The sequence below is a fragment of the Mobula birostris genome, chromosome 29, assembly GCF_030028105.1.
Source record: "Mobula birostris isolate sMobBir1 chromosome 29, sMobBir1.hap1, whole genome shotgun sequence".
Classification (NCBI taxonomy): Eukaryota; Metazoa; Chordata; class Chondrichthyes; order Myliobatiformes; family Myliobatidae; genus Mobula; species Mobula birostris.
Window position 1 is genome coordinate 23,117,027 of NC_092398.1, and position 12,012 is coordinate 23,129,038.

The window sequence follows — 12,012 nt, forward strand, 5'->3', positions numbered from 1 at the left end:
CCAGAGACAAATATTTTATTCTTGTCCCCCTTCCCCTTCCCTCTCGTGAATCTCCCCAGCGTGGAGGGGAGGCTTCAGATCGGCTGGAATCGTAGCCCCTCACTCGCTCCTCGCGCTGGGGGTGAGGAGGAGAGGGTCTCTCACCTCCACTCCGCTCCGCCTGGCCCCCCACCGCCCGGGCTACTGGTAATAGCTGTAGCTGCCATAGGTCGAGGGGTCCTTGGGGGGCAGCTGGCTGGGGTCCTCAAGCAGTGGGCTGGCTGTGGGTGAGAGAAGAGGGGTGGAGGAGTGACGAGGTGGGAGAGAAACACCCCTACCTCCCGCACACCTACCCTCTCCCACTCTGCCCAACATCACCTCCTCCTCTCTCCACCCCCCCCCCCCACCATCTCACCCCTCCTGGATCCCACCCCTCCCTTCTCCCCCTCCTCCTTCCCTCACCACCTCCCACTTGCCTCCCCCACTTCTGACTCCTTCCTGCTTCTCTTTCTTTACCCTTCCCACTTGCCTTCACCCCTCCTCTTACCCCCTCTTGCCTCCCACTCACCCTCAGCCTGCTTCTCCCCTTTTCTTTCCCCTCTCACTTGCCTTCACCACCCCGCTCCGTACCCCTTCCTCCTGCCCCCCACACCCTCCCATCGCCTCACCCCTACCCCCCCTTCCCTTCATTCCCCCCCCCGCCCTCAGACTCCCGCTCCTCCCCTCCCCCACCCCACTGGGATGGGTACTCACGGTTTTGGAATTGCTGTGCAGTGTACCGGGTGAGGAGGATACCCACCCCCTCGATCAGTGCCAGAAGGATGCCCCCCATCATGGCCGATCCCACCATGGCCAGGGGCCCACCTGTGGGAGCAGAGCGGCCGCCTGTTAGACTAGGCCCAAAGAGTAAACCCTCCCCCATCGTTAGGCTGTTTGACTCGTCATCCCCACAATGACAACACCCTGCTGCCCCTCCCTGGGACATCCGGCCCATCACCCCCACACTGACCCCACTGCCCCGGAGCCCTCCGCAACCTGGGTATCCCACATCCCAGACTGCTGCCAGTGACACTCCAACCACACTCTGCACCATGCTGTTCCCAGTGCTATCCACCCTCATCCCATCTCAGGATCTCTCTCCACCCCCACACAAAGCCAGGGAGAACAGACCATGAGAACCAGAGCTCGCTGAGGGCCAGATCAGTGCCACTTCAAGTCTGGAGACCAAGAAAGCTGCAAGAGGTGCAGGAATGATCTCCGGAAAATGGAGATTCCGGACTAAACTTGAATCAACGAGGGGTGCTCGCCAGTTGTGGCAGGGTATGAACGCTGTCACCTCCTACAAAGTTAAATCAAGTGACAGGGCTTCGCTTCCAGATGAGCTCAACGCCTCCTTTGCTCACTATGCCCGTCAGAACACTGTGAGCCCCCAGGTCCCCTGGAGGTCCTTCGATCTCAGTATCCTGAAGCTGACGTGAGGGCTGCCTTCAGAAGGGCAAATACCTGGCCATGTACTAAAGACCTGTGCTGACTAACTGGCTGGTGTATTCAATGAGATCTTTAACCTTTCGCTTTGCCGGTGTGTGGTACCCACCTGCTTCAAGCAGGCTTCAATTATACCAGTGCCCAAGAAGAGTCAATAGGAAAGATGTTAATAAAATTGAGAGGGTACAGAGCAGGTTTACTAAAATGTTGCCTGGGTTGAAAGGTTGAACAAGTTGGGTCTTTATTCTTTGGAGCGTAGAAGGTTGAGGGGGGACTTGATAGAGGTGTTTAACATTATGCGGGGGACAGATAGAGTTGACATGGTTAGACTTTTTCCATTGAGAGTGGGGAAGATTCAAACAAGAGGACATGGGTTGAGAATTAGAGGACAAAAGTTTAGGGGGAACTTCTTCACTCAGAGAGTGGTAGCTGTGGGGAATGAGCTTCCAGCAGAAGTGGTTGAGGCAGGTTTGATGTTGTTGTTTAAAGTTAAATTGGATAGGTATATGGACAGGAAAGGAATGGGAGGTTATGGGCTGAGTGCAGGTCGGTGGGACTAGGATAGGGTAAGAGTTCAGCAGGGACTAGAAGGGCCGAGATGACCTGTTACCGTGCTGTGATTGTGATATGGTTATAAGAGTCTGGTGTCCCACCTCAATGATTATCACTCAGTTACAGTTAGATCTACAGCAATACAAGTGTTTTGAGAGGCTGATAAAGAAACATATCAGCTCCTGCCTGAGAGGAGACTTGGATTGACTCCAATTTGCCTGATGGAGCAACAGGTCCAGAGCAGATGCCATCTCATCGGCCCTTCACTCTACCGTGGAACATCCAGACGTCAGGAAGCTCTTTATCGATTGCAGCTTGGCATTCAATAGCATCATCCCCTCAAAACTAATCAAGAATCTCCAAAACCTTGGCCTCAATACCTCCTGGATTTCCTCACTTGTAGACCTCAGTGAGTTCAGATTGGTAATAACATCTGCATGATCTCCATCGGCACAGATGCACCATGGGGCCTTAAGGCTGATTTATACTTGTGCGTCAACTCAACGCCGTAACCTACGCAAGAGACCGACACGCGCTGTGAGCATTTATACTTGTGCGCTTGTGTGTCTGCGTCGCTCTGCAATTCGCGAATGTCACGCATGTGCACACAGCTGTCCGTGCAAGGCTTCAAGGTCATGGTAGTCTTTCTCGGGGTAAACAAGAAGCAAGCATCTTTTTTTGTAAAAGCAAAATGTGTCCTCCGTAATTTCAGGGGTCTGTAAAGCTTTATGGAGAGCACTGCAGCCAGAGTTCCCTCCCTGCCCTTCAGTCACCCAATGGGAAGCTGTTGCAGCGTAGGATGAAATGCGATGCTACCAAGCAGACCAATCACAGCTGTTGCGGTCTGCGTTACCGCGACGCGTAGTTACATTCTGGGAGAGGTGCACGTCAGGCTACGGCGTAGGGATCCGCGTAGGCACTGCGTAGGGTTCGCAGCTGCGCCGTACCTACGGCGTCGAGTTGACGCAGAAGCATAAATCAGCCTTCAGCCCCCTGCTCGACCCGCTTTACACCTCTGACTGTGCGGCTAAACACAGCTCCAACACCGTCATCGAGCGTTGGCCGAATCAAAGGTGGTGATGAATCAGCACACAGGAGGGAGACTGAAAATCAGGCTGAGTGGTGCCACACCAACCACCTCTCACTTAATGTCGGGCAAGACCAAGGAGCTGATGGTTGACTACAAGAGAGGGAAACAAATGGTCCATAAGCCTGTACTGATCGAAGGATCAGAGGTGGAGAGGGTTAGTAACTTTGAATTCCTGGGTGTTACCATTCCAGAGAAACTGCCCTGGTCGCTGCACAGTGCAATTGCGAAGAAAGCTCAGCACCACCTCTATTTCCTTCGGAATCTGCGGAGACTCAGCATGACATCTAAAACTCTGACAAACTTCCAATAGATGTGTCGTGCAGAGTGCACTGACTGGCTGCTTCACAGCCTGGTACGGGAACACCAATGCCTTTGAACGGAAAATCCCGCAAAGGCCAGCACATCACGGGTAATGACCTCCCAACCATCAAGCATATCTGCACGAAACGCTGTCGTAGGGAAGCAGCCAAAGTCGCTCCCCCCCCCCCCCCGGCTTTGGCCACACTCTTTTCTCGCTGCTGCCATTAGGTAGAAGGTACAAGAGCCTCAGGACTCACACCACCAGGTTCAAGAACAGTTTACTACCCCTCAACCATCAGGCTCCTGACCAAAGGGAACTACACTCACTTGCCCCAACATTGTGATGTTCCCACAACCAATGATCTCACTCCATCTCATTATCACAGGTTCTCATTATTTATTGCTATTTATTTATATCTGCATTTGCACTCACTGATCCTGTCATAGTTACTAGTCTATAGATTTGCTGAATATGCCCACAGGAAAATGAATCTCAGGGTTATACATAGTAACCTCTATGTATTCTGATAATAAAATTTACTTTGAACTTTTGAACTTTGAAGGCAAGCTTTTCACTCTATCTCGGTACATGTGACAATTAACCAATTCTATTTCCAAAGTTTCATGATGTATGTCAGTTATTATTAGTCTGATTCTGATTCATGACAAAAACAGCTGGTCATTGATTTCAGAAATGAGGAGGTTCAACACACACCCCCCAGTAACACAGCCAGCATAATCAAAGACCCTACCCACCCCGGACATTCTCTTTTCTCCCCCCACCCTCTCCCATCGGGCAGAAGATCGGCCTGAAAGCATGTCCCACCGGGCTCAAGGACAGCTTCCACCCTACTGCTATCAGACTATCGAACAAACCCCAAGATAAGATTCCTGGGTTCACAATCTAGCTCGTTATGATTTACGGCAGGTAGTCAAAACTGCCCAAAGCATCACTGGCAGGAGCCTACCCTCCATCAAGGGCGTACAGAAAGGTGCCAGAGAAGGGCCGGTAACATCATGAAGGATCCCACCCACCCTGCTGAGAGACTGTTTGTCCCACTCCCATTACAGAGGAAACTAATTGGCATCTGAGCCAGAACCACAACACTCGAAAACACTTACTTTCCCCAAGCAGTAAGGCTGATCAACACCTTCGGCCACTAACCCCACCCCTCCAAAACCCCCACCACTACTCCTTTGAACACTTGGACTGAACTGTAATGAAATATGCCTCTTAATTTCGTGATTTTATATTCTGCGTTTTCGCGCTTTTTTTGGTTGCCATTTGCGCGGTGGAGGAGGGGGTTTGATGTTTTCTTTGGGTGGGTTAGTTCCAGGGTTGTTCTTGTTTCGTGACTGTCTGTGGGGAAGACGAACTTCAGGGTTGTAAACCGAAGACATACTTTGATAAGTAAATGTACGTTGAACTTTGAACTTGATCATCTCCTGTCAGAGTCACCTTACCTAGACATTCCTGTGCCTGGCGTCACTTTATGGACAAATTATCAATCTGTGTGTAAGCTATCTTACTGTATTTATATTTATTGTATTTTTTTATTAATGTGTTCTTTATCTTATTCTGCTGTATCGGATATGGAGTATCAATTATCTTATTCTCCTTTACACTTGAGTACTGGAAATGACATTAAACAATCTCGAATCTTGCCTCTCGAGTAGCCTTGCCCGCTAGGAAGAGGTCGCCGTGTTTGTTTTCCATTGCTCCACGGCTGCTCCTGCCTCCTCCAGAAATCCCCAGCCATGGGGGATTTCACGGGGGGGGGGGGGTGGTTGTGCTTAGAGAAGTAGTTCTTTGGTTGAGTGTTTCACAGTTTGTTTGAAAATCGATAGATGCTGGCTCGCAGTCAGGGTCTCCTGTCCCACTTCTCAAATCTTTTTTATTATGATTATTATCCAAAATTAACAAGAGTACATCGAAGTAAGCAACACTTACAATGTCTCAAGAAAAAAAACATTTTAAAGATTGAAAAATTATTGGTGACAATAAGAAACCCTACTGAGCAAGAAAAAGTGAGGGGATCCTGTACCTTCACCTCACGCTTCCGCATTTCTTCCCTCCCCCACTGCTTGCAAAACAAAATAGTCTGAAAGTCTGAGAAATGTAAGAAGATCTCAAAGATGCTTCCAGAAGTTAATCTTTCGTTTTCATGGTGGAAATGGGAGAGAGCTGTTTCCTCAAGAGGTTTAATGGTTGGACTGAAGCTGGAATTCTATCTCAGGTGGAAGATGACATTCTGTCCTGCCTGCTGGATAGAGCCTCTTAACACTGGATGCCAGGGTCACACTTCAAATGGAGTTCCTATGGGTGGTTGGCAGTCTGTTTCTGTTACGATCGCAGAAGATTGTAGCAATTATTTGCACATTGCCTCTCACGCACTGGAGAGCGGCAAAGGTCAAGGGAGATGGTAGTATGTATCACCCAGTAACACCTGGATGGAGTTGTGAAGAATTCTAAACTTCACTCAAAGTTTACTGAGATCCCTGTGCTGCCTGACTGCTGACTGCAAGTGTTGAAGTATCTCTTCAGCTTTAGTCCTCAATGCTGGATGTGTTTTGCAACTTTGAAAATGCATGTTTCTCCCTAGTTTGGGAGATGTCCTGCAAATAATCATAATGCTGACTGCGGTTGAAGGAACTCCACAAAGAGTTCCTCATCTGGAATGGGTCGTGTTATTTTCTTTGTTCAGGACTGCCAACAGCCTTCACAGCACGACAGGGGTCGAATTCTGATAATTATTTTAACTGTACTGTATTGTAACTGCAACCTCCCTCCCTGCCTGTCCGCCAGCCAAACCAGGCTAACATCTGCCTTTTAAAGTAGCTCACCATTCCAAAAATCAGACCATTCATGTAAATGTTATTAGCCTGAAATAAAGATGGCATCTGATTTCAGTCTTTTAAAAAAAAAGGGAGGGGAAAAAAACCCCATTAGGTGTTCAACCCCGGAGCCATGCGTCATACAAAAAGCTTCGAAAGATAAACATCAAACTGCCAGCAAGAAAACAAAATGTACCAGAAATTTATAATTAGATCGTGGAGGAAATCTAACAATTAACTCAAATGATAATAACGAGCAAATGAACCCCATCCTTTCTCAAAAACACTCAACGGGTCTGCGAACTTGCTTCCGCGTAACAGGATGTGAAGAAGGTGTACGATATACTTGCCGTAATCAGTTGAGTACAAGAGTCGGGAGGTCACAGTGCAGCTGTGTAAAGCTCTGGGCAGGTAACATCTGGAGTGTTGTGTACAGTTCTTGTCACCTGCCCCACCACCCCTGACACAATCACAGGAAGAACATGGAGGCTTTGGAGAAGACAGCAGAAGAGATTCACCAATACGCTGCCTGGATTAGAGAGGATGACCCATAAGGAAAGGTTGGATAAACTTGGATCATTTTCTCTGAGGACAGACCCGATAGAGGTTGATAGAAGATTATGAGAGGTAGAGATGGGGTCGACATCCTCCCCTCCATGGACTCTCTCTGCACTTTGCTCTCAGTAAAGCAGCCAGCAGAATCAAAGACCCAACCCACCCCAGACATTCTCTTTTCTCCCCTCTCCCATCAGGCAGAAGATACCACGTCCCACTAAGCTCAAGGGCAGCTTCTACCCTGCAGTATTGGACCTCTTGTATAATAAGACAGACTCCTGGCCTCACAATCTCCCTCGTTATGACCCTGCACCTTATCGTTGCCCTGCACTGCACTCTCTCTGTAGCTGCGACACTCTATTCTGCATTCTGTTATTGTTTTACCTTGTTCTACCTCAAGGCACTAGGTAATGATCTAGAATTGGGCCATTCGGTCCATCCAGCCTGTCTTGCCATTCCATCACGGCAGTGTGAATCGCTGTGGGTGAGGTGTGAGGGGAAGGGGACAGGGTGCAGTTACTCACTGCGGGAGGCCAGCACAGCCCCGGTCAGCGCGCCGCTGCTGATGGAGTTCCAGGGGTCCTCCTTGCCGCGCAGCCTCACCAGGCCGCAGTCGATGGTGGAGAAGAGGCCGCCCCACACGGCAAAGCTGCCTGAAACACAACCAGAGCCCGGGATGATTCGCCGGGGGGCAGAGGGCGGGTCACGGGTTGTGGCCGCGGAGGGCCGGGGTCGAAGGTGTTTCCTGATACAAACCCAGGCTAAACCTAGGTCAGAGGTCATGGACGTCTCAAAGTCAGGGTCAGGTCTAAAGTTACAGCTGGGTCAGGGTGTGCTGATGTAGCGGCCGGACCAGTTCAAGGGTTACAGCCAGGTTAAGGTGTGTGGATGTAGAAGTTGGGGCCAGGCCAAAGGTTACAGCTAAGTGAAGCTGTGTGGGCATAAAGATCAAGGCCAAGTCAAAGGTCCAGGGTCAGGTCAGAGGTCAGAGCCAGGTCAACAGTGACAGCTGAGTCAGGAGTATGGATGTAGAGGTCAGGGCCAGGTCAAGGGTTAGAGCTGGGTCAGGGGCCAGGTCAGAGGTTCCAGCTGGGTTAGACTGCCAGCATGGGGTCAGGCTGGGGAAGAGGTAGCAAGTGGGAGATTCGAGCTGGTTTAAGATTTTCAGAGCACAATGTCAATGTTTCAAGTCTTGGGAGCCAAGTCAAGGCTCAGGATAAAGGTCAGAGATCTGATACAAGTCTTTGGGGGGGGGGGGGGTGGAATTGCAGGCTCAATCAGCCCTACAACACATACCTCCGATCTGAGGAGCCCGGATCCTGACGGCATTAACGCTCCCTCTTAGCCGATGCCGGACGCCCTGGGGCAGGAGACAGAGAGAGATCAGCACCGGTGGAGGAGGGTGGGGGGAAGAAACGATGAGGAACAGCGAGAAAAGGAGAAAACGTATGTGGGGATGGAGAAGAGTGTCTATGGAAGGAGGGGGAACCAAGTGCAGGGGGCATTGGAATTGATTTGTTATTGTCACAGGTACAGGGATACAGTGAAAAGCTTGTCTTGCACACTATTCATACAGGTCAGACCATTACACAGGGCATTGAGGTAGAACAATAACAGAATGCAGAATAGAGTGTCACAGTTACAGAGAAAGTGCAGGTTAATGATCATAATGAGGTAGATGCGAGGTTTAGTTCGTTTCATCGTACAGGATGTCTCCTCAATAGTTTTATAACAGCGGGGTCAAAGCTGTCCCTGAGCCTGGAGGGACGTGCTTTCAGGCTTCTGTATCTTCTGCCCGATGGGAGGGGAGAAGAGAGAATGTCCGGGGTGGGTGGGGGTCGTAGACTATGCTGGCTGCTTTAGTGAGACAGAGGGAGGTGCAGACAGAGTCTATGGAGGGGAGGCTGGTTTCCGTGATGTGCTGAGCTGTGTCCACAACTCTCTGTGGTTTCTTGTGGTCTCAGGCAGAGCAGCTGCTGTGCCCAGCCGTGTTGTATCAGGGTAGATAGGATGGGACGAGGCAATGGATGGAGGGGAGCAGAGAGAACGTATGGGGTGGGTAGGGGTCTTTGGTTATGCTGAGGCAGTGAGAAGTGTGGACAGAGTCCATTGGGGGGAGGCTGGTTTCTGTGACGTGTTGACTGTCGGGAGGGCAGTGACAGCGGAGTCAGAATCAGAATCACTTTGATTATCAGTGACAGGTCGTGAAATCTGGTATTTTCCGGCGGCACCAAAACATTTTAAAAACTGCCGTGAGTTACAAAAATTAACCGAGAGTACAAGAGAGGAATAGTGAGGCAGTGTTCGTGGACCATTCAGAAATCTGATGGTGGTGGGGGGCGGGGGGGGGGGGGAACTATTCCTGAAGCATTGAATGTGTGTCTTCAGGCTCCTGTACTTCCTGCTTGACGTACAATGAGAACCGGGCATGTGCTGGGTGGCGAGGGACCCTAATGATCGGTGCCGTCTTCCTGAGGCACTGCCTTGTGAACACGTCCTCGATGGTGGGGAGGGTCGTGCACGTGATGGAACTGCCTGAGTCTGTGGCCTCGTGTATTGGCAACGTGGGGAGAGTGGGAGAGGAGAACAGAGTGTTAGCGGAGGGGGAGATAGGGGGTGTATGCAGGAGGAGAGTAGTAAGTTGGGAAAGGGGAGAGTGATGGGGAGAAGGAGAAAGGAGATAGTGGAGGGAGAGGAGACAAGAGTGTTGGCGGGAGGATGCAATAGACGGGGGAGGAGGGAGGGGAGTGTTGCCAGCAGAGAGGAATGGATGGAGAAGGACAAGGGAGTATTGGTGGGAGGGGGAGATTGGGAGAAGGGGTCGGATGGGATAGAGTGTTGTCGATATGAGGAGAGAAGGGGGAGTGGACGAGATAGTACTGGTGGGAGGGGGAGATTGGGAGAAGGGGTCGGATGGGATGGGGGGAAGAGTGTTGCCAATACAAGGGAGAGGAGGAGTTAATGTTAGCAGGAGGGTGGAGTAGACAAGAGAGTACTGGTGGAAGGGGTTATTGGGTGAAGAGGAGACGAACACCATTGGCAGAAGGGGTGAATGGACAGGGAGGGCAGCAGGAATTTTAAGAGGTTTGTGCTTCAAGTCTACAGTGGACGAGCCGGGGGGAGTCCCGCCAACAGAGATGCAAGAGTTGGGAGTCAGCCAGTGAGGAATTAAAGGGGATGTTGTGTTTGGGGTCCGACGGCAGGCAGCAGCTTACCACCGGCGCATTCCTGAACCCTTTAATGGACTGGAAAATGCCTCCTCCGATGGCGCCCATGGTGAAAGCCCCCCCGCAGTCATCCACGATTCGCCAGGGGCTGCAGGGAGCAGGGACAGAGGGTGGGGAGAAGAATGCAGGGAGGGGCAAGTATTATAAAGAAGGGAATGAGAGTGATGCATTAGTGAGGTGGGAGGAGACGGCAAGAGATGGGGGGAAGACAGGGAGGAGGGAGAGGGAAAAAAACAACAGCGGGAAAGAGGGAAGGAAGACGACCAGGAAAAGCAAGGGAAGGGGGAGTGCAGAGAGGGAAGTGACAGGGATGTCAATGTGGAAAGGGATGGGACAAGAGGGAGAGGTTAAAGGGGAAAGCGTGAGGAGGAAAGGCGAGTGGCGGAGAGAGAGGAGAGAGAAGCAAGGGGGAAATAAGAGGTTATAGGGTAAGGTGGAAGGGGGAGAGGAGGGAGAAAAGAGATCAAGGGTGAAGGGGGAAGGAGCAGAGGAGAGGGTGAAGGGCAAGGGGAGGGGGAAGCAAAGAAAATGATCGGTGAGGAATGTGACCACCAATCATCGCACAGCAGTCCCCTTCTCAACGCTCACAAGCCCTGCCCCCAAAGACACACCGGTGGACAACCCTCAGCGTCACAAACTCTCAGCCAGTCAGGCAGCCGCTGCAGAAGGAAAACAAAAGCCACAATGTACAGCACAGAAACAGGCCCTTCGGCCCATCTAGTCTGTGCTGAACCATTTAAACTGCCTACTCCCACGAACCTGCACCAGGACCGTAGACCTCCATCCCCTTCCCATCCATGTACTATCCAAACGCTACTTAAATGTTGAAATCGAGCTCGCATGTACTGCTGACACTGGCAACTCGCTCCACACTCTCACCACCCTCTGAGTGAAGAAGTTTCCTCTCATGGTCCCCTTAAACATTAGATTAGATTATGGGGACACGCAGTCCTCTTTTATTGTCATTTAGTAATGCATGCATTAAAAAATGATACAATGTTTTTCCAGAATATCACAGAAACACATGACAAACCGACTCAAGAACTGACAAAAACCACATGATTATAACATATAGTTACAACAGTGCAAGGCAATACCGTAATTTGATAAGAACAGACCATGGCACGGTAAAGTCTCAGAGTCTCTCGAAAGTCCCATCACCTCACGCAGACGGTGAACCTCCAGCGCCACCAACTTGCCGATGCAGCGTACTGGAAGCATCCGACCACAGTCCGACTCCGAGTCCGTCCGAAAACTTCGAGCCTCCGGCCAGCTCTCCGACACCGAGCACCATCTCTGCCGAGCGCTTCAACCCCGGCCCTGGCAACAAGCAACAGGCAAAGCCGAGGATTTGGGGCCTTCCCCTCCAGAGAATCTCGATCGCACAGCAGCAGCGGCAGCGAAACGGGCATTTCAGAAGTTTCTCCAGATGTTCCTCTGCGCTTCTTATGGCTGTCTCCATCAAATCAGGATTGTGCACGGCCCCCTAGTTAACACATATCGATATCATTCGGAACGGCCGTGCGCCATCTTCTCCTCCCTCCCCTTTCACCCTTAACCCATGACCTCTGGTCTGTGACGACTGGTGTCGAATTTGGATCCAGTATTGAGACACAGACCAACTTCAAACACACAATACAGGACAACGGGGGCGGGGTCACCATAGAATAGCGGTTAGCGCGACATTATTACAGCTTGGGGCGTCGGGAGTTCAAAGGGCAATTCCGACGTCTTCTGTAATGAGTTTGTACATTCTCCTCATGACTGCATGGTTTCCTCCGGGTGCTCCAGTTTCCTCCCACAGTGCAAAGACGGACCAGTTAGTAGATTAATTGGCCATTGCAAATTGTCCCGTGATTAGGCTGGGGTTAAATTGGTGGGTTTCTGGGTGGCGCAGCTCGCTGGGCTAGAAGGGTAGTTCCGTGCTGCAATTAAATGGGAACCCACGACATAGGGCTGAATTAATCAAACCCCCGGGGAGCATGGGGT

General features: G+C 50.9%; 1 protein-coding gene across 1 annotated transcript in view; it reads right to left on the bottom strand.

Moving 5' to 3' along the window:
• timm17b (translocase of inner mitochondrial membrane 17 homolog B (yeast)) overlaps positions 1 to 12,012 on the bottom strand; it is an 18,040-nt gene continuing 6,028 nt past the window's right edge. The window contains exons 2-6 of the mRNA XM_072246861.1: positions 10,012 to 10,111; positions 8,093 to 8,156; positions 7,321 to 7,449; positions 733 to 843; positions 1 to 260 (exon numbers count right to left, since the gene is read on the bottom strand). Coding sequence (XP_072102962.1) covers positions 181 to 260; positions 733 to 843; positions 7,321 to 7,449; positions 8,093 to 8,156; positions 10,012 to 10,111 — 484 coding nt within the window. The 3' untranslated portion in view covers positions 1 to 180. The remainder of the gene's footprint in view (positions 261 to 732; positions 844 to 7,320; positions 7,450 to 8,092; positions 8,157 to 10,011; positions 10,112 to 12,012) is intronic.